Source organism: Eleutherodactylus coqui, chromosome 13 (assembly GCF_035609145.1).
Source record: "Eleutherodactylus coqui strain aEleCoq1 chromosome 13, aEleCoq1.hap1, whole genome shotgun sequence".
Classification (NCBI taxonomy): domain Eukaryota; kingdom Metazoa; phylum Chordata; class Amphibia; order Anura; family Eleutherodactylidae; genus Eleutherodactylus; species Eleutherodactylus coqui.
The window spans coordinates 128,383,162-128,404,973 of record NC_089849.1 but is presented as its reverse complement, the minus strand read 5'-3'; the positions used below and the strand labels follow the sequence as shown (position 1 = coordinate 128,404,973).

At 58.8% G+C, this 21,812-nt stretch overlaps 1 protein-coding gene across 1 annotated transcript in view; it reads left to right on the top strand.

The window, feature by feature from the left end:
• Window positions 1-3,128: 3,128 nt before the first annotated feature.
• Window positions 3,129-21,812, top strand: part of LOC136587448 (zinc finger protein 271-like) — a 60,362-nt gene continuing 41,678 nt past the window's right edge. Inside the window, exons 1-4 of the mRNA XM_066586017.1 lie at window positions 3,129-3,229; window positions 15,783-15,924; window positions 18,183-18,483; window positions 20,472-21,756. Of these exons, the coding sequence (XP_066442114.1) occupies window positions 15,850-15,924; window positions 18,183-18,483; window positions 20,472-21,756 (1,661 nt within the window). The 5' untranslated portion in view covers window positions 3,129-3,229; window positions 15,783-15,849. The remainder of the gene's footprint in view (window positions 3,230-15,782; window positions 15,925-18,182; window positions 18,484-20,471; window positions 21,757-21,812) is intronic.

Below are 21,812 nucleotides of genomic sequence, written 5' to 3'. Positions count from 1 at the left end.
ACGGGACGCCCGGACCGGCGGACGGTCTGCCCACGGGACGCCCGGACCGTGCGGACGGTCTGCCCACGGGACGCCCCCGGTTCAACCGGCGGACGGTCTGCCCTACGGGACGCCCAAAACCGGCGGGACGGTCTGCCCTCGGGACGCCCAAAACCGGCGGACGGTCTGCCCTCGGGGACGCCCAAAACCGCGCGGACGGTCTGCCCTCGGGACGCCCAAAACCGGGCGGACGGTCCTGCCCCTCGGGACGCCCAAAAACCGGCGGACGGTCTGCCCTCGGGACGCCCAAAAACCGGCGGACGGTCTGCCCTCGGGACGCCCAAAACCGGCGGACGGTTCTGCCCCTCGGGACGCCCAAAACCGGCGGGACGGTCTGCCCTCGGGACGCCCAAAACCGGCGGACGGTCTGCCCTCGGGACGCCCAAAACCGGCGGACGGGTCTGCCCTCGGGACGCCCAAAACCGGCGGACGGTCTGCCCTCGGACGCCCAAAACCGGCGGACGGTCTGCCCTCGGGACGCCCAAAACCGGCGGACGGTCTGCCCTCGGGACGCCCAAAACCGGCGGAGCGGTCTGCCCTCGGGGACGCCCAAAACCGGCGGACGGTCTGCCCTCTGGGACGCCCAAAGCCGGCGGACGGTCTGCCCTCGGGACGCCCAAAGCCGGCGGGACGGTCTGCCCTCGGGACGCCCAAAGCCGGCGGACGGTCTGCCCTCGGGACGCCCAAAAGCCGGCGGACGGTCTGCCCTCGGGACGCCCAAAACCGGCGGACGGTCTGCCCTCGGGGACGCCCAAAACCGGCGGACGGTCTGCCCTCGGGGACGCCCAAAACCGGCGGACGGTCTGCCCTCGTGGGACGCCCAAAAACCGGCGGACGGTCTGCCCTCGGGACGCCCAAAACCGGGCGACGGTCTGCCCTCGGGACGCCCAAAACCGGCGGACCGGTCTGCCCTCGGGACGCCCAAAAACCGGCGGGACGGTCTGCCCTCGGGACGCCTCAAAACCGTGCGGACGGTCTGCCCTCGGGACGCCCAAAACCGGCGGACGGTCTGAGTCTGCCCTCGGGACGCCCAAAACCGGCGGACGGTCTGCCCTCGGGACGCCCAAAACCGGCGGACGGTCTGCCCTCGGGACGCCCAAAACCGGCGGACGGTCTGCCCTCGGGACGCCCAAAACCGGCGGACGGTCTGCCCTCGGGACGCCCAAAACCGGCGGACGGTCTGCCCTCGGGACGCCCAAAACCGGCGGACGGTCTGCCCTCGGGACGCCCAAAACCGGCGGACGGTCTGCCCTCGGGACGCCCAAAACCGGCGGACGGTCTGCCCTCGGGACGCCCAAAACCGGCGGACGGTCTGCCCTCGGGACGCCCAAAACCGGCGGACGGTCTGCCCTCGGGACGCCCAAAACCGGCGGACGGTCTGCCCTCGGGACGCCCAAAACCGGCGGACGGTCTGCCCTCGGGACGCCCAAAACCGGCGGACGGTCTGCCCTCGGGACGCCCAAAACCGGCGGACGGTCTGCCCTCGGGACGCCCAAAACCGGCGGACGGTCTGCCCTCGGGACGCCCAAAACCGGCGGACGGTCTGCCCTCGGGACGCCCAAAACCGGCGGACGGTCTGCCCTCGGGACGCCCAAAACCGGCGGACGGTCTGCCCTCGGGACGCCCAAAACCGGCGGACGGTCTGCCCTCGGGACGCCCAAAACCGGCGGACGGTCTGCCCTCGGGACGCCCAAAACCGGCGGACGGTCTGCCCTCGGGACGCCCAAAACCGGCGGACGGTCTGCCCTCGGGACGCCCAAAACCGGCGGACGGTCTGCCCTCGGGACGCCCAAAACCGGCGGACGGTCTGCCCTCGGGACGCCCAAAACCGGCGGACGGTCTGCCCTCGGGACGCCCAAAACCGGCGGACGGTCTGCCCTCGGGACGCCCAAAACCGGCGGACGGTCTGCCCTCGGGACGCTCAAAACCGGCAGCCGGTCTGGGCAGGGAACGTCAGCGGGAGGTTCAGGAACGTTAGAGGTCGCCCCCAACAAGAAATAATGTTAGTAAGCTTGCTGGCCCCACGTCATGGAAAGCAGTGTGGGGCGGGCAGTGTGGGGCGCGCAGTGTCGGGCGCGCAGTGTGAGGCGGGCAGTGTGGGGCGCGCAGTGTGGGGCGCGGTCCCGCCATCTCCCTTAAAGGTCGTTGATCACAAGAAGCGGGCGAGTCCTGGGTGACGTCATAGAACCGCCATGTGACTGAGCCCCTCGTGCGCTCCCACAGTGCTGCAGCCACAAACGTCATGGCAACCACTGGCTGGCGGCATGAGGTCTCCATTCATTCCGTTAGATGTGGAGAATGCTTCTTTTAGGCCCCTTTCATGCGGCTGAGAACATTGCGCGCGGTTTGTGCGGTGCGACGCATCTCACATAATGCGGCTGCGGTGAACGGCGCACACACAAGGGATTCTGAACTGCAGCGCAGGGAACACCGCGGCATCTCCAGTAGACGGGGGGGGGGGGCGGCGGGGGGTTCACCCACTGCAGCGACTAAAAGCTGCAGCCGCTGCATCCCCCAAGGGAGCCACGGCGGAAACGGCTAAGATCTGGGGGGCATCGCAGGCTGGCGAGCGCCGCTCTTAATGCCCATGTCACGCTTGTCTGTGGAAAATTAACCCAATTTTCAAAGGTGGGGTGACAAAGCTGCGGGGGCCCCGGGGGCTGCACTGTTATGGGGTAACTCTGAGGGGCCCCGGGGGCTGCACTGTTATGGGGTAACTCTGAGGGGCCCCGGGGGCTGCACTGTTATGGGGTAACTCTGAGGGGCCCCGGGGGCTGCACTGTTATGGGGTAACTCTGAGGGGCCCCGGGGGCTGCACTGTTATGGAGTACTCTGTTAGGGGCCCCTGCAGGGGGTGATAAGGCTGCGGGGGCCCCGGGGCTGCACTGTTATGGGGTACTTTGTAAGGGGCCCCCGCAGCTACTCTCTGGACGAACAGCCACCATAGAGGCTCCTGCAGGGTCGCATTGCCCTCTGACGCCCCCTCGCGGGAACGCCAGTCATGCTGTCCGTCAGCCTCCACGTGACCTGCAGAGGGCGGAACCCAAATCAAGCTGAACCCGGACGCGATTGGGCGCGCACGGCCGGAAATGAGCTGTCCGTCATCCGGAAGTGATTGTGTATTATGTGAGGACGGGTCCATGTGGTCCGGAGAGGAGAGCAGTCGGCAGCGCCCCCTCCGTCCACAGAGGTGAGCAGCCGGGGGATATAACGCTGCATGCCGGCACTGGGACCATGTGTGATGGAGGGGCTGTGACAGTGCTGGGGGCCAGGAAGAGTGTGGAACCCGCGGCGGGGCTGTGGACGGGGGCAAGACCTCCAAGAGGGGTGGTAAATGGAAGCGAGACCTCCCAGCGGGGCGGCGGAGGGAGGCGAGACACCCACACCCCCCAGCGGGGTGGCGGAGGGAGGCGAGACACCCCCCCCCCCCCCCCAGCGGGGCGGCGGAGGGAGGCGAGACACACACCCCCCAGCGGGGCGTCGGAGGGAGGCGAGACACCCCCCCCCCCCCCCCAGCGGGGCGGCGGAGGGAGGCGAGACACACACCCCCCAGCGGGGCGTCGGAGGGAGGCGAGACACACACACCCCAGCGGGGCGTCGGAGCGAGACACCCCCCCCCCCCCCCCCCCCCAGCGGGGGCGGCGGAGGGAGGCGAGACACACACCCCAGCGGGGCGTCGGAGGGAGGCGAGACACCCCCCCCCCCCCCCCCCCCCAGCGGGGCGGCGGAGGGAGGCGAGACACACACACCCCAGCGGGGCGGCGGAGGGAGGCGAGACACCCCACCCCCCCCCCCAGCGGGCGGCGGAGGAAGGCGAGACACACACCCCCCAGCGGGGCGTCGGAGGGAGGCGAGACACACACACCCCAGCGGGGCGTCGAAGGGAGGCGAGACACACACACCCCAGCGGGGCGGCGGAGGGAGGCGAGACACACACCCCAGCGGGGCGGCGGAGGGAGGCGAGACACACACACCCCAGCGGGGCGGCGGAGGGAGGCGAGACCCACACACCCCAGCGGGGCGGCGGAGGGGAGGCGAGATCACACACACCCCCAGCGGGGCGGCGGAGGGAGGCGAGACACACACACACACCCCAGCGGGGCGGCGGAGGGAGGCGAGACACACACACCCCAGCGGGGCGGCGGAGGGAGGCGAGACACACACACCCCAGCGGGGCGGCGGAGGGAGGCGAGACACACACACACCCCCAGCGGGGCGGCGGAGGGAGGCGAGACACACACACCCCAGCGGGGCGGCGGAGGGAGGCGAGACACACACAACCCCCAGCGGGGGCGGCGGAGGGAGGCGAGACACACACACCCCAGCCCCCACGGGGCGGCGGAGGGAGGCGAGACACACACACACACACCCCCAGCGGGGCGGCGGAGGGAGGCGAGACACACACACACACACCCCCAGCGGGGCGTCGGAGGGAGGCGAGACACACACACACACACCCCCAGCGGGGCGTCGGAGGGAGGCGAGACACACACACACACCAGCCCCCTAGCGGGGCGTCGGAGGGAGGCGAGACACACACACACACACACCCCCAGCGGGGCGTCGGAGGGAGGCGAGACACACACACACACACACCCCCCAGCGGGGCGTCGGAGGGAGGCGAGACACACACACCCCCAGCGACCAGCGGGGCGTCGGAGGGAGGCGAGACACACACACCCCCAGCGGGGCGTCGGAGGGAGGCGAGACACACACACACACCCCCAGCGGGGCGGCGGAGGGAGGCGAGACACACACACACCCCAGCGGGGCGGCGGAGGGAGGCGAGACACACACACACACACACACCCCAGTGGGGCGGCGGAGGGAGGCGAGACACACACACACACACACACCCAGCGGGGCGTCGGAGGGAGGCGAGACACACACACCCAGCGGGGCGTCGGAGAGAGGCGAGACACACACACACACACCCCCCAGCGGGGCGGCGGAGGAAGGCGAGACACACACACCCCCCCCCCCCCCCCCCCCCCCCCCAGCGGGGCGTCGGAGGGAGACGAGAGACACACACACACACCCCCCAGCGGGGCGGCGGAGGGAGGCGAGACACACCCCCCCCCAGCGGGGCGTCGTAGGGAGGCGAGACACACCCCCCCCCAGCGGGGCGGCGGAGGGAGGCGAGACACACACACACACACACCCCCCAGCGGGGCGTCAGAGGGAGGCGAGACACACCCCCCCCAGCGGGGCGGCGGAGGGAGGCGAGACACACACACACACACACCCCAGCGGGGCGTCGGAGGGAGGCGAGACACACACACATCCCCAAGCGGGGCGTCGGAGGGAGGCGAGACACACACACACCCCCCCAGCGGGGCGGCGGAGGGAGGCGAGACACACACACACACACCCCCAGCGGGGCGGCGGAGGGAGGCGAGACACACACACACACACACCCCCAGCGGGGCGGCGGAGGGAGGCGAGACACACACACACACACCCCCAGCGGGGCGGCGGAGGGAGGTGAGACACACACACACACACACCCCCAGCGGGGCGTCGGAGGGAGGTGAGACACACACACACACACACCCCCAGCGGGGCGTCGGAGGGAGGTGAGACACACACACACACACACACCCCCCCAGCGGGGCGTCGGAGGGAGGTGAGACACACACACACACCCCCCCCCAGCGGGGCGTCGGAGGGAGGCGAGACACACACACCCCCCCCCAGCGGGGCGTCGTAGGGAGGCGAGACACACCCCCCCCCCCAGCGGGGCGGCGGAGGGAGGCGAGACACACACACACACACCCCCCCCAGCGGGGCGTCAGAGGGAGGCGAGACACACCCCCCCCCAGCGGGGCGGCGGAGGGAGGCGAGACACACACACACACCCCAGCGGGGCGTCGGAGGGAGGCGAGACACACACACATCCCCAAGCGGGGCGTCGGAGGGAGGCGAGACACACACACACCCCCCCAGCGGGGCGTCGGAGGGAGGTGAGACACCCACCCACCCCCAGCGGGGCGTCGGAGGGAGGCGAGACACACACCCCCCCCCCCCCCCAGCGGGGCGTCGGAGGGAGGTGAGACTCCCCATCCCCCCAGCGGGGCGTCGGAGGGAGGCGAGACACACACGCACACCCCCAGCGGGGCGTCGGAGGGAGGCGAGACACACCCCCCTCCCCCAGCGGGGCGTCGGAGGGAGGCGAAACACCACACATTCCCCCCTAGCGGGGAGTCGGAGGGAGGCGAGACACACACACACACCCCCCAGCGGGGCGTCGGAGGGAGGCGAGACACACACACACACACACACCCACCCCCAGCGGGGCGGTAGATGGATAGCCGGTGTCGCGCAGTCGGTCGCTGTGTAAAGTCAGTGAATGTAAAGTACATGAATTCGGCGCTCTCCTCTCCATATATTATATCCGCTCGGCGGGGCTGGGGGCGGGGCTGGATCATGTAACATAAATAAGTGAAGACCTTCAGGCCGCTTTCAATTAGAAAATTGTGCAGGTTGTGTTACGAGGCGCCCAGATATGCAGCCCGATCCTCTGAAGACATGCGGGGAAAATATAATCGCAGTGTGGTGGGGGGAGGGGGTGCTGTGATGGATGTAGTATATGGTGGAAGGTCTGGACTGCAGGCGGCCGGTTCACCCCGGACTCTTCTCCTGTGAAGCTGTTGTGATGGATGTAGTATATGGTGGAAGGTCTGGACTGCTGGCGGCCGATTCACCCCGGACTCTTCTCCTGTGAAGCTGCTGTGATGGATGTAGTATATGGTGGAAGGTCTGGACTGCAGGTGGTCGGTTCACCCCAGACTCTTCTCCTGTGAAGCTGTTGTGATGCATGTAGTATATGGTGGAAGGTCTGGACTGCAGGCGGCCGGTTCACCCCGGACTCTTCTCCTGTGAAGCTGTTGTGATGGATGTAGTATATGGTGGAAGGTCTGGACTGCAGGCGGCCGGTTCACCCCGGACTCTTCTCCTGTGAAGCTGTTGTGATGGATGTAGTATATGGTGGAAGGTCTGGACTGCAGGTGGTCGGTTCACCCCGGACTCTTCTCCTGTGCAGCTGTTGTGATGGATGTAGTATATGGTGGAAGGTCTGGACTGCAGGCGGCCGGTTCACCCCGGACTCTTCTCCTGTTCAGCTGTTGTGATGGATGTAGTATATGGTGGAAGGTCTGGACTGCAGGTGGTTGGTTCACCCCGGACTCTTCTCCTGTGAAGCCATGCTGTAGTGGTGGATGTAGTATATGGTGGAAGGTCTGGACTGCAGGTGGTTGGTTCACCCCGGACTCTTCTCCTGTGAAGCCATGCTGTTGTGATGGATGTAGTATATGGTGGAAGGTCTGGACTGCAGGTGGTTGGTTCACCCCGGACTCTTCTCCTGTGAAGCCATGCTGTTGTGATGGATGTAGTATGTGGTGGAAGGTCTGGACTGCAGGTGGTCAGTTCACCCCGGACTCTTCTCCTGTGAAGCCATGCTGTTGTGATGGATGTGGTATATGGTGGAAGGTCTGGACTGCAGGCGGCCGGTTCACCCCGGACTCTTCTCCTGTGAAGCTGTTGTGGTGGATGTAGTATATGGTGGAAGGTCTGGACTGCAGGCGGCCGGTTCACCCCGGACTCTTCTCCTGTGAAGCTGTTGTGATGGATGTAGTATATGGTGGAAGGTCTGGACTGCAGGTGGTTGGTTCACCCCGGACTCTTCTCCTGTGAAGCTGTTGTGATGGATGTAGTATATGGTGGAAGGTCTGGACTGCAGGCGGCCGGTTCACCCCGGCCTCCTCTCCTGTGAAGCTATGCTGTTGTGATGGATGTAGTATATGGTGGAAGGTCTGGACTGCAGGTGGTTGGTTCACCCCGGACTCTTCTCCTGTGAAGCTGTTGTGATGGATGTAGTATATGGTGGAAGGTCTGGACTGCAGGTGGCTGGTTCACCCCGGCCTCCTCTCCTGTGAAGCCATGCTGTAGCGATGGATGTAGTATATGATGGAAGGTCTGGACTGCAGGCGGTCGGTTCACCCCGGACTCTTCTTCTGTGAAGCTGTAGTGATGGATGCAGTATATGGTGGAAGGTCTGGACTGTAGACGGGTCGGTTCCCCCCCGGACTCTCCTGTGAAGCTGATGTGATGGATGTAGTATATGGTGGAAGATCTGGACTGCAGGTGGCCGGTTCATCACTCCGGACTCTTCTTCTGTGAAGCCATGCTGTTCTGATGGATGTAGTATATGGTGGAAGCTCTGGACTGCAGGCGGTTGGTTCACCCCGGACTCTTCTCCTGTGAAGCCATGCTGTTGTGATGGATGTAGTATATGGTGGAAGGTCTGGACTGCAGGTGGCTGGTTCACCCCGGACTCTTCTCCTGTGAAGCTGTTGTGATGGATGTAGTATGTGGTGGAAGGTCTGGACTGCAGGCGGTTGGTTCACCCCGGACTCTTCTCCTGTGAAGCCATGCTGTTGTGATGCATGTAATATATGGTGGAAGGTCTGGACTGCAGGCGGCCGGTTCACCCCGGACTCTTTTCCTGTGAAGCTATTGTGATGGATGTAGTATATGGTGGAAGGTCTGGACTGCAGGCGGCCAGTTCACCCCGGACTCTTCTCCTATGAAGCCATGCTGTAGTGATGGATGTAGTATATGGTGGAAGGTCTGGACTGCAGGCGGCCGGTTCACCCCGGACTCTTCTCCTGTGAAGCTGATGTGATGGATGTAGTATATGGTGGAAGGTCTGGACTGCAGGTGGCCGGTTCACCCCGGACTCTTCTCCTGTGAAGCCATGCTGTTGTGATGGATGTAGTATATGGTGGAAGGTCTGGACTGCAGGCGGCCGGTTCACCCCGGACTCTTCTCCTGTGAAGCTGTTGTGATGGATGTAGTATATGGTGGAAGGTCTGGACTGCAGGTGGTCGGTTCACCCCGGACTCTTCTCCTGTGCAGCTGTTGTGATGGATGTAGTATATGGTGGAAGGTCTGGACTGCAGGCGGCCGGTTCACCCCGGACTCTTCTCCTGTGCAGCTGTTGTGATGGATGTAGTATATGGTGGAAGGTCTGGACTGCAGGTGGTTGGTTCACCCCGGACTCTTCTCCTGTGAAGCCATGCTGTAGTGGTGGATGTAGTATATGGTGGAAGGTCTGGACTGCAGGTGGTTGGTTCACCCCGGACTCTTCTCCTGTGAAGCCATGCTGTTGTGATGGATGTAGTATGTGGTGGAAGGTCTGGACTGCAGGTGGTCAGTTCACCCCGGACTCTTCTCCTGTGAAGCCATGCTGTTGTGATGGATGTGGTATATGGTGGAAGGTCTGGACTGCAGGCGGCCGGTTCACCCCGGACTGTTCTCCTGTGAAGCTGTTGTGATAGATGCAGTATATGGTGGAAGGTCTGGACTGCAGGCGGCCGGTTCACCCCGGACTCTTCTCCTGTGAAGCTGTTGTGGTGGATGTAGTATATGGTGGAAGGTCTGGACTGCAGGCTGTCTGTTCACCCTGGACTCTTCTCCTATGAAGCCATGCTGTTGTGATGGATGTAGTATGGTGGAAAGTCTGGACTGCAGGCGGCCGGTTCACCCCGGACTCTTCTCCTGTGAAGCTGTTGTGATGGATGTAGTATATGGTGGAAGGTCTGGACTGCAGGCGGCCGGTTCACCCCGGACTCTTCTCCTGTGAAGCTGATGTGATGGATGTAGTATATGGTGGAAGGTCTGGACTGCAGGTGGCCGGTTCACCCCGGACTCTTCTCCTGTTAAGCCATGCTGTTGTGATGGATGTAGTATATGGTGGAAGGTCTGGACTGCAGGCGGCCGGTTCACCCCGGACTCTTCTCCTGTGAAGCTGTTGTGGTGGATGTAGTATATGGTGGAAGGTCTGGACTGCAGGCGGCCGGTTCACCCCGGACTCTTCTCCTGTGAAGCTGTTGTGATGGATGTAGTATATGGTGGAAGGTCTGGACTGCAGGCGGTCGGTTCACCCCGGACTCTTCTCCTGTGAAGCTATGCTGTTGTGATGGATGTAGTATATGGTGGAAGGTCTGGACTGCAGGTGGTTGGTTCACCCCGGACTCTTCTCCTGTGAAGCTGTTGTGATGGATGTAGTATATGGTGGAAGGTCTGGACTGCAGGTGGCTGGTTCACCCCGGCCTCCTCTCCTGTGAAGCCATGCTGTTGTGATGGATGTAGTATATGATGGAAGGTCTGGACTGCAGGCGGTCGGTTCACCCCGGACTCTTCTCCTGTGAAGCTGTAGCGATGGATGTAGTATATGATGGAAGGTCTGGACTGCAGGCGGTCGGTTCACCCCGGACTCTTCTTCTGTGAAGCTGTAGTGATGGATGCAGTATATGGTGGAAGGTCTGGACTGTAGACGGGTCGGTTCCCCCCCGGACTCTCCTGTGAAGCTGTTGTGATGGATGTAGTATATGGTGGAAGATCTGGACTGCAGGTGGCCGGTTCATCACTCCGGACTCTTCTTCTGTGAAGCCATGCTGTTCTGATGGATGTAGTATATGGTGGAAGCTCTGGACTGCAGGCGGTTGGTTCACCCCGGACTCTTCTCCTGTGAAGCCATGCTGTTGTGATGGATGTAGTATATGGTGGAAGGTCTGGACTGCAGGTGGCTGGTTCACCCCGGACTCTTCTCCTGTGAAGCTGTTGTGATGGATGTAATATGTGGTGGAAGGTCTGGACTGCAGGCGGTTGGTTCACCCCGGACTCTTCTCCTGTGAAGCCATGCTGTTGTGATGTATGTAATATATGGTGGAAGGTCTGGACTGCAGGCGGCCGGTACACCCCGGACTCTTTTCCTGTGAAGCTATTGTGATGGATGTAGTATATGGTGGAAGGTCTGGACTGCAGGCGGCCAGTTCACCCCGGACCTTTCTCCTATGAAGCCATGCTGTTGTGATGGATGTAGTATGTGGTGGAAGGTCTGGACTGCAGGTGGCCGGTTCTCCCCGGACTCTTCTCCTGTGAAGCTGTTCTTATGGATGTAGTATATGATGGAAGGTCTGGACTGCAGGCGGCTGGTTCACCCCGGACTCTTCTCCTGTGAAGCTGCTGGGATGGATGTAGTATATGGTGGAAGGTCTGGACTGCAGGCGGCCGGTTCACCCCGGACTCTTCTCCTGTGAAGACATGCTGTTGTGATGGATGTAGTATATGATGGAAGGTCTGGACTGCAGGCAGCCGGTTCACCCCGGACTCTTCTGTGAAGCCATGCTGTTGTGATGGATGTAGTATATGGTGGAAGGTCTGGACTGCAGGCGGCCGGTTCACCCCGGACTCTTTTCCTGTGAAGCTATTGTGATGGATGTAGTATATGGTGGAAGGTCTGGACTGCAGGCGGCCAGTTCACCCCGGACTCTTCTCCTATGAAGCCATGCTGTAGTGATGGATGTAGTATATGGTGGAAGGTCTGGACTGCAGGCTGTCTGTTCACCCTGGACTCTTCTCCTATGAAGCCATGCTGTTGTGATGGATGTAGTATGGTGGAAAGTCTGGACTGCAGGCGGCCGGTTCACCCCGGACTCTTCTCCTGTGAAGCTGTTGTGATGGATGTAGTATATGGTGGAAGGTCTGGACTGCAGGCGGCCGGTTCACCCCGGACTCTTCTCCTGTGAAGCTGATGTGATGGATGTAGTATATGGTGGAAGGTCTGGACTGCAGGTGGCCGGTTCACCCCGGACTCTTCTCCTGTTAAGCCATGCTGTTGTGATGGATGTAGTATGTGGTGGAAGGTCTGGACTGCAGGTGGCCGGTTCTCCCCGGACTCTTCTCCTGTGAAGCTGTTCTTATGGATGTAGTATATGATGGAAGGTCTGGACTGCAGGTGGCCGGTTCACCCCGGACTCTTCTCCTATGAAGCCATGCTGTTGTGATGGATGTAGTATATGATGGAAGGTCTGGACTGCAGGCGGCTGGTTCACCCCGGACTCTTCTCCTGTGAAGCTGCTGGGATGGATGTAGTATATGGTGGAAGGTCTGGACTGCAGGCGGCCGGTTCACCCCGGACTCTTCTCCTGTGAAGCTGTTGTGATGGATGTAGTATATGATGGAAGGTCTGGACTGCAGGCGGCCGGTTCACCCCGGACTCTTCTCCTGTGAAGACATGCTGTTGTGATGGATGTAGTATATGGTGGAAGGTCTGGACTGCAGGCGGCTGGTTCACCCCGGACTCTTCTCCTATGAAGCTGTTGTGATACCTCTGTGAAGTCAGCACCCCATCTTTTAAAAAAGTTAATTTTTTTATAAGTTCTGGATGCCCCCAAAGAGCTCTAGAGTTCCCAATTCTTTTTAAAAATAGTTCTAGCGAATTAAGCAAAAAAATCAACAAATGTGTCTCTGCGGTGCTAACTTCCAAAAATGATATTACTAAATCAGTGAGAACTTTGTACATATGGTTTCTAGAGCTTTGAGCAATGAGTTTTCTTCAGAACTCCTATAAAATCGCGGGATTTCCCAAAAGATTATTTACACATAACTGAAATTTTTGGATACGGGATTTGAAAATCAGACCTCTGTGAAGTGACTGTTTTTACCGCGTCCACCGTGAGAAAAGAGCGGGTTCTTGCGATGTTCTTGAGGTGCAGCTGACATGTTCGGGCCAGAGATTAGATGTAGGGGGTAAAGGAGAGATCAGAGTCGAATATGTGCGGTGCAGCGTTACACGCTATGTATAATAGAGCCGTGCGGCGTTACACGGTTTGTATAGTAGAGCGGTGCGGCGTTACACGCTGTGTATAGTAGAGCGGTGCGGCGTTACACGGTGTGTATAGTAGAGCGGTGCGGCGTTACACGGTATGTATAGTAGAGCGGTGCGGCGTTACACGCTATGTATAGTAGAGCGGCGCGGCGTTACACGGTATGTAGAGTAGAGCGGTGCGGCGTTACACGGTATGTAGAGTAGAGCGGTGCGGCGTTACACGCTGTGTATAGTAGAGCGGTGCGGCGTTACACGGTATGTAGAGTAGAGCGGTGCGGCGTTACACGGTGTGTATAGTAGAGCGGTGCGGCGTTACGCGGTATGTAGAGTAGAGCGGTGCGGCGTTACACGGTGTGTATAGTGGAGCGGTGCGGCGTTACACGGTATGTATTGTAGAGCGGTGCGGCGTTACACGGTATGTATAGTAGAGCGGTGCGGCGTTACACGGTGTGTATAGTAGAGCGGTGCGGCGTTACACGGTATGTATAGTAGAGCGGTGCGGCGTTACACGGTGTGTATAGTAGAGCGGTGCGGCGTTACGCGGTATGTAGAGTAGAGCCGCGCGGCGTTACGCGGTATGTAGAGTAGAGCGGTGCGGCGTTACGCGGTATGTAGAGTAGAGCGGTGCGGCGTTACACGGTGTGTATAGTAGAGCGGTGCGGCGTTACGCGGTATGTAGAGTAGAGCCGCGCGGCGTTACGCGGTATGTAGAGTAGAGCGGTGCGGCGTTACACGGTATGTAGAGTAGAGCGGTGCGGCGTTACACGGTGTGTATAGTAGAGCGGTGCGGCGTTACACGGTGTGTATAGTAGAGCGGTGCGGCGTTACACGCTATATATAGTAGAGCGATGCGGTATGTAGAGTAGAGCGGTGCGGCGTTACACGGTATGTAGAGTAGAGCGGTGCGGCGTTACACGCTATGTATAGTAGAGCGGTGCGGCGTTACACGCTATGTATAGTAGAGCGGTGCGGCGTTACACGCTATGTATAGTAGAGCGGTGCGGCGTTACACGGTGTGTATAGTGGAGCGGTGCGGCGTTACACGGTGTGTATAGTAGAGCGGTGCGGCGTTACACGCTATGTATAGTAGAGCGGCGCGGCGTTACACGGTATGTATAGTAGAGCGGTGCGGCGTTACACGGTATGTATAGTAGAGCGGTGCGGCGTTACACGGTATGTAGAGTAGAGCGGTGCGGCGTTACACGGTATGTAGAGTAGAGCGGTGCGGTGTTACACGGTGTGTAGAGTAGAGCGGTGCGGCGTTACACGGTATGTATAGTGGAGCGGTGCGGCGTTACACGGTGTGTATAGTAGAGCGGTGCGGCGTTACACGCTATGTATAATAGAGCCGTGCGGCGTTACACGGTTTGTATAGTAGAGCGGTGCGGCGTTACACGGTATGTATAGTAGAGCGGTGCGGCGTTACACGGTGTGTAGAGTAGAGCGGTGCGGTGTTACACGGTGTGTAGAGTAGAGCGGTGCGGCGTTACACGGTATGTATAGTAGAGCGGTGCGGCGTTACACGGTATGTAGAGTAGAGCGGTGCGGCGTTACACGGTGTGTAGAGTAGAGCGGTGCGGTGTTACACGGTGTGTAGAGTAGAGCGGTGCGGCGTTACACGGTATGTATAGTAGAGCGGTGCGGCGTTACACGGTGTGTAGAGTAGAGCGGTGCGGCGTTACACGGTATGTATAGTAGAGCGGTGCGGCGTTACACGGTATGTATAGTAGAGCGGTGCGGCGTTACACGCTGTGTATAGTAGAGCGGTGCGGCGTTACACGGTGTGTATAGTAGAGCGGTGCGGCGTTACACGGTGTGTATAGTAGAGCGGTGCGGTGTTACACGCTATGTATAGTAGAGCGGTGCGGTGTTACACGCTATGTATAGTAGAGCGGTGCGGCGTTACACGGTATGTATAGTAGAGCGGTGCGGCGTTACACGGTGTGTATAGTAGAGCGGCGCGGCGTTACACGGTATGTATAGTAGAGCGGCGCGGCGTTACACGGTATGTATAGTAGAGCCGTGCGGCGTTACACGGTATGTATAGTAGAGCGGTGTGGCGTTACACGGTATGTAGAGTAGAGCGGTGCGGCGTTACACTGTATGTAGAGTAGAGCGGTGCGGTGTTACACGGTGTGTAGAGTAGAGCGGTGCGGCGTTACACGGTATGTATAGTAGAGCGGTGCGGCGTTACACGGTATGTAGAGTAGAGCGGTGCGGCGTTACACGGTATGTAGAGTAGAGCGGCGCAGCGTTACACGCTATGTATAGTAGAGCGGTGCGGCGTTACACGGTATGTAGAGTAGAGCGGCGCGGCGTTACACGGTGTGTATAGTAGAGCGGTGCGGCGTTACACGGTGTGTATAGTAGAGCGGTGCGGCGTTACACGGTGTGTATAGTAGAGCGGTGCGGCGTTACACGGTGTGTATAGTAGAGCGGTGCGGCGTTACACGGTATGTATAGTAGAGCGGTGCGGCGTTACACGGTGTGTATAGTAGAGCGGTGCGGCGTTACACGGTGTGTATAGTGGAGCGGTGCGGCGTTACACGGTGTGTATAGTAGAGCGGTGCGGCGTTACACGGTGTGTATAGTAGAGCGGTGCGGCGTTACACGGTGTGTAGAGTAGAGCGGTGCGGCGTTACACGGTGTGTAGAGTAAAGCGGTGCGGCGTTACACGGTATGTAGAGTAGAGCGGTGCGGCATTACACATCAGCCTGCTGTATGACTGTATAGGTTATAATAGCCTCGTGTATAATGTAACAGGACAGTGCGGCCGGCTGCACCCCCCCCCCCGTTGCATTATGGACCCCGGAGTGGGCGTCGGCCTCCACATACCTTCCATGGCATTTAATAGAGAAGCCCTTTTTCCTGCGATTGTTCCGCTCGCGGGGGGATCCTATCATGGATTCTGCGCGGACGCCTTCCATTGAAGTCGGTGTAAGCCGTCCGCCCCGCGGCCCTCCCGCTATCATCCCCTAGCGGCGCCGCGGCGTTGCCCGCCCCCCTCATCCTGAGCTCTCTGCGGTTTGTGCATACATTCCCTGATGCGGGGTCTTCTCTCTCGGTGTAGTGTCTCCGGCCCAGCCGCCCTCTGCGTGTGATAACTGGAGCTGGACGCCTCCCTACCTGCATGGCTGATGATGGAGCAGGGGCCCACGAGCGAGAGCATCATCACCATCACCTTGGAGGTGGTGCACCTGCTGACCGGAGAGGTAAGAGCCCAACCTCTGCCCTGCGCCCACACACCATGGCCTTCAGCCTCTTGCATTACCTTCTGGCATAAAAAGTGGGAATTGGCAAAAAATGTACGACTTAAGTGTTTAGTGCCGCTCAGACCACTTTTATGGGGAGGGGGAGGGGAAGGGGGAGGGGCTGCCGCGGATAAACACATTTATGTTAATGGCAGAAACGATCAGGCCTGGCGCATGGAGGCGCTGAGATGGGCGAGCCCGGGGCGAGCCCTATCATGTAGTAGGCGCTGCGGATGTACGCCATTGTATAGCAGTATACCTCTAGGGCAGGGATGGGCGTGGTTAGAGGCGTGGCTCTGCACCCCACCATATGTCTTCCCAGTCATTAAAGGGCTTGTGGGGTTACACAAGAACACCCATTTTTTTTCCCCCACTGCTAACCATTGGTGATCCGCTGCTGCCGGGGGGCTCGCTCTGCGGGGGGGGCTCGCTCTGCGGGGGGGGGGGCTCGCTCTGCGGGGGGGGGCTCGCTCTGCGGGGGGGGCTCGCTCTGCGGGGGGGGCTCGCTCTGCCGGGGGGCTCGCTCTGCGGGGGGGCTCGCTCTGCGGGGAGGCTCGCTCTGCGGGGGGTTCGTAGTATTCGCTGGATTCACGATGTTATATGCTACTTGACAAACATTCCGGGCTGCTGTCCACGGGCGAATCCTCATTGTGTTACTTGTGGCGATAATCCGGCTGCGGGGAACGCAGTGCACGCTCTCCAGAGCGTTACTACAGAGACCGGCAGATCGCAGCCATTCTCCGCGGTCAGCCTGTCTGTCAGATAGGCTCACTGCGGAGATCTGTCTGCTGACTCCTGCGCCCCGGCGGCGGCTCCGCAGCACCCGCGGACAGGGGGCCTTAAGTGGAGGGAAATGGAAAAACCCCATTCTGCCATCTTGCGGCGGGTCTTATTGTGATCGCTGCCGCACAAGTACCCGCTGACCCTTCTGACTGATACCAGGTGTAAACACGTGTAGCTCCTCTTTTCGGCGCCCCGGTTCTGCGCGGCCTTTAGTTTGGTGCCATATTGGAGGAAACACGACTTTTTGATTTCAGTTTTGTTCTTGGAGACGGGGACCATAAAGCGCAGGTGTTGTGTTGTGCGTTCTCTGAAGACGTTCACCGCACGCGGTAATAAGGCATTGCTCACACAGAGCGGACCCTCACGGCGCGGCCAGGCCTTTATTATAAATTAGGAAGGGTTGTGTTTGCTTGTTCTTGGGGCAGTGTGCGCCGTAGACAAGACGCACAAACATGGCGCCTCAGTTGGTCTTTTTTCATTTTACTCCACTTAGAGTTTTAATGTTTTTTCAGTACATTTTATACGGTACAATAAATGGCGCCGCTGGAAAATACAACCTGCAGACGGCGACCGCGGCGGACGAATAGAGGAGCTACGACTTGTTTAACAGGGGGAGGAAAAACTGAAAATGGGGAGGGGGCGGGGGTGTCATTAAGGGGGGAGGAGGGGGTTAGGTGGGGGTGGGGGGAGGGGGTGTGTGTGTGTGTGTTTGTGTGTGTGGGGAGGGGGGGGGTCAAATCTAAGCATTTTTCACCATAACCAATATTCCGTGTATTAAAGCTCTTGTTCTCTGGGGATTTGAACCTGTGACTGTTTGGTTGCTTGTAGAATATACTGAAAATGCTTCTGTGTTGTGAATAGGCCTGATTCCATGGCAGGCCCGGTAGCCTTCACTAGCCCTGGCTGCCATGCCACAGGAGCGTGGGGTCACAGGGGCCCAGAGCCCGCTCCGATCCCCGCTGTCAGCGACCGCCGTCATCATTCAGTCTAGATGCACAAACAATTAATCCACTTTTTCAGTTTCTGCTTGCAAAAAAACCAAATGACGGATCGGCTCGTGTGAACAGGCAGATCATCTATGAACAACTGCCTGTTTACTGTGATTGGAGGCGAGCGGAACCATCCCCCGCTGCTGCACCCCCACTCACTAGCTGTGATCCTTCCTGTGTAAAAGCCCCGGGCCGATCAGGCCGCCCCGTGTAGAAGGGCCCTTAGATGCCATGGTCAGCGTGATGTTAGGCTATTGGTCAGCCCATGTCTACTGTCACCCGCTGGGTATGGAGCAGGCTCGTCCCCCGGGCCCGCTCCACTCCCCCTGGTACCAAAGTGTGTACATTTATGCCCTTTTGTGCAAAAGGGTTAATTTTAGGGTGTTTTTTCTGATTCAGCCAAGACTGCCATTTCTTCTGTAGTGAATTACTGTAACACATTGGCAGGATTATATGGTTGTGAAGAGGCCCGGAGATCATGTGACGCCCGGTGACACCAGAGAACACCAGACCTCCATCATGATGCCCTCATGTCCTCCTCTGATCCCAGAAGGAGCCAACGAGCGGAAGATCCTGGAGCTCACCAACCGGATTATCCATCTTCTGACTGGGGAGGTGAGCACATGCGGGGTCTGCGGGACCACTAATGCTGCCTCAGGGTTACTGCAAGCTCTCTCTCTGCAGGTCTGGAAGTATTTGGGGCAGTCGGCTGTCCACGGTGAGCACCACCAGCAGATCACACATCCCGGTAAGAGGACCTTCTTAAAGAGCGGGGAGAAGTCTTGGCCATACATTAGTCTAAAGTCTGTCAGAATGGATGATTTCAACCAAGACCATTGGAAATGTAACAATAAACAATTGTTGTAGCGATGAGAAGCCGCCCTCCCCGGGCAGCCGTCCCCTGCGTACAGCTGTCATCCGTAATCAGCAGTACGGCCAACTACAGCCGGGGGCCGGCGCACATATGGCCAAGTTGAATGACTTGGCCCATGTGGACTACAATGTTTACAGCTGTCGGCGTTGGCGATCACTCAGCAGACCGTCCTCGGTACAAGAGTTGTACAACTATCAGCCTATTTCTGTCTAACGTGTAGAGGCACCAGAGAGCGTCATCCTTATTAGACGACCTTCAGGAAACTCTTCCTTCAACTTGAACTAAACTTTAGAATCTCTGGGTGGGACCCCTAAAACATAACCTGGACTGATTTAATTAATGATGAACCGGTCCTATATCTGGGACCAACATGAAAAGACCACAAACAAATATACTTCTCCAATCTAGGCTACAAGCCAGTATGAAGAGCTGTCCAGACATACACAGCGGAGCCGCCCGGGCAGAGCGGTCCTGTGTATGTGGATTAGTGTCAGTCCCTATAGAGCGCCCGGACTAGTACCCATCAGTGGTCGTTCTCTATGATGCTGCCACATAGAGTACTGATCTTCGGGTAAAGCCGTGTATACTCTCAGCACACGGCTGTTGTACACGCCGCTCTGTTCTGTGAATATATCGTTCTATATAAGAAGTTCCACGCGTTTCGTCATGTAGGACTCATCAGGGACAGAACAGAACTGGTCATCAGAAATGGCTCAGTATAGCCCATGAGATGCCCCCACGGGCGAAGCTCTACTGCCTGTACTATGGCTAGCTATCTAGGTATAGCTATATATATCTCTCTTTAGACTCTGATTCATTGGGCTGCTGGCAGCCGACGTGATCTTTGTAGGACGAGCGCAGCGCCTGCCAAGAGTAGAAGGACTTTCCCAACACCAGATGCTTTGCCACTCTTCTCTGATGGGTTCAGTACCCGTTTTTGAACAGAATCTATGCCAACGCTGCAGCCTGCCCTCGCGTACAGCCATGAGCATTAACCCTTTCTGCCTGTCACTCTTTGGGGCACAGAGGGATTTCCCACTCAGACCCCGGAGACGTCCTTATCTGCAGATAGACCTTGTATTAAACCTCTTGCACCAGAGTTGCTGCTTTGATGCAAATGGCAAAATTACGACTTTCTGGGTCTGGGCTGGTGATTGGCATAGGTTTCAGACTCGTGCACAGCAGTGCCGCCCGCTGCGACAAATGTACTAGGATGCTTGTACCTCTTACTATATTTGTACTTGCAGTGATACCAAGTAGTGGGAAAATAAAAGGCTTGGACTCTGGTGAAGCCCATAAGTGATGAGCGATCAGATCGTTGCCAGTAAACAGTCGTTTAGGATCCAGAGGTGCTTTATTTTTCTAGTAAGTCATTGGACGTCCTCAGACCCCTTCATCAGACAACTTGGGAACGTTTAAGTCACGTGGATAACATCTTGGCCTCAATATAGTAGAGCTGAAAGACCAGGGGTCACTATGTCCGGCACGTGGCCGACTGCGGGAAACAGATGTTATCCGCATGAGTTACACATCCCCAGCTGTCTGATGAAGGGGTCTGCAAACCTCGAAGCGTGTTACATTGCTGGTATTAATTTAAAAAAGAAAGCCCTTTTGGGTCCTCTGCGACCGCACTTCATTGGCACCGACACCCAAGACCGGTTATTACTTCTAGGCCGCACCAGAACGCTTAGTGGACCAGCGGTGGTCCAGCGTAGCAGGTGCCAACACCCCTCTAGATAACGCTCTCTTGCCCTTCGCCTTCCTCACAGCCCACCAGTCTGATCCTCTTCTGCTCCGCATGTTTTTCCCTTTCTCGTTGACCTCGCCTGGTGTATCAATAATTTGTGTTTTTTACTCTCCAGAACGTTCCCAAGCTCCCCCCGTCCCTACAGACGGTAATGAAGAATCCGTGACGCATCAAGAAGCCAATGATGTCGCCATTCACGCACAATTATACCCGCAGACTCCAGATACAAATGGCCATATTGAGGAAGGCACAGCTTCATTAGAAGAAGCGGTCATGGCTGGTGGTGATGGCTGCGAGCCCACAGACCTCAAGTACAACTCAAGTGCTCTTAATATTAAAGAGGAGCTGGTTCCCCCCATCGCTCAGCCGCAGGATGCACCAAACAGCATTACCCCCCAGAAAGATGGGGGTCTTGGAGCCTCTAAACTGTGTAGCGGCCAGCGGTCGGCCCCTCGGGTTAAGGAGGAGTCCGGCTTATTTCAGGAAGGGCGTGCCGCGGTCACAGAACTGCCTACTTTAGGGCAAACCCAACAAGGTCTACCTGCCCCCATTAAGCAGGAGGTGGATTCCACGGACGCCTACATACAGATAGACTATCTGGTACCTTATACTGATGAAGATAGCGATTCCCCAAGTTCAGACGCTACGACTGTGGGAAGGGCTGGCAAATGCTACAACATACCCAGGCAGTCAAAAAACACCACCGAGAGAAGTTACAAATGCCCCGAGTGCCAAAAATGTTTTACAAGAAATGCAGATTTGCTGAAACATCAGAAGGCTCACAGACAATCGCAGTCCATTATATGTTCGGACTGCGGGAAGACCTTCGCCAAGAACTCCATGTATATAAGGCACCAGCGCATTCACACAGGGGAGAAGCCCTTCTCTTGTTCCGACTGTGGGAAGAGTTTCTCGGTCAGCGCCCACCTCATCACACACCAGAGAATTCACACAGGGGAGAAGCCCTTCATGTGTTCCGACTGTGGCAAGTCATTCAGCCAGAAGGCTTCCCTCATCAAGCATCGCAGGACTCATACGGGAGAGAAGCCGTTTGTTTGTGCCGATTGTGGCAAATGCTTCACCAGCAGCACCAACCTGACGCTGCACCAGCGGGTGCACACCGGGGAGAAGCCCTACGCCTGCTCTGTCTGCGGCAAGTGCTTTAGAAGTAGCCCCAATCTTATATCCCACCAGAGAATCCACACGGGGGAGAAGCCATACTCATGTACAGAATGTGGCAAGTTCTTCACCAACAGCTCCGTCCTGGTGAGACATCAGAGGACGCACACGGGAGAGAAACCATTCTTATGTTCTGAGTGCGGCAAGTGCTTTACCCGAAACTCGCAGCTTCTAAAGCATCAGATGATCCACGCGGGGCAGCGGCCCTACTCCATCACCTAGTGTGCCGCATGGACTCCTCCATAGAGGGCACACAGTCTAGTCAGTGTTACCGGGC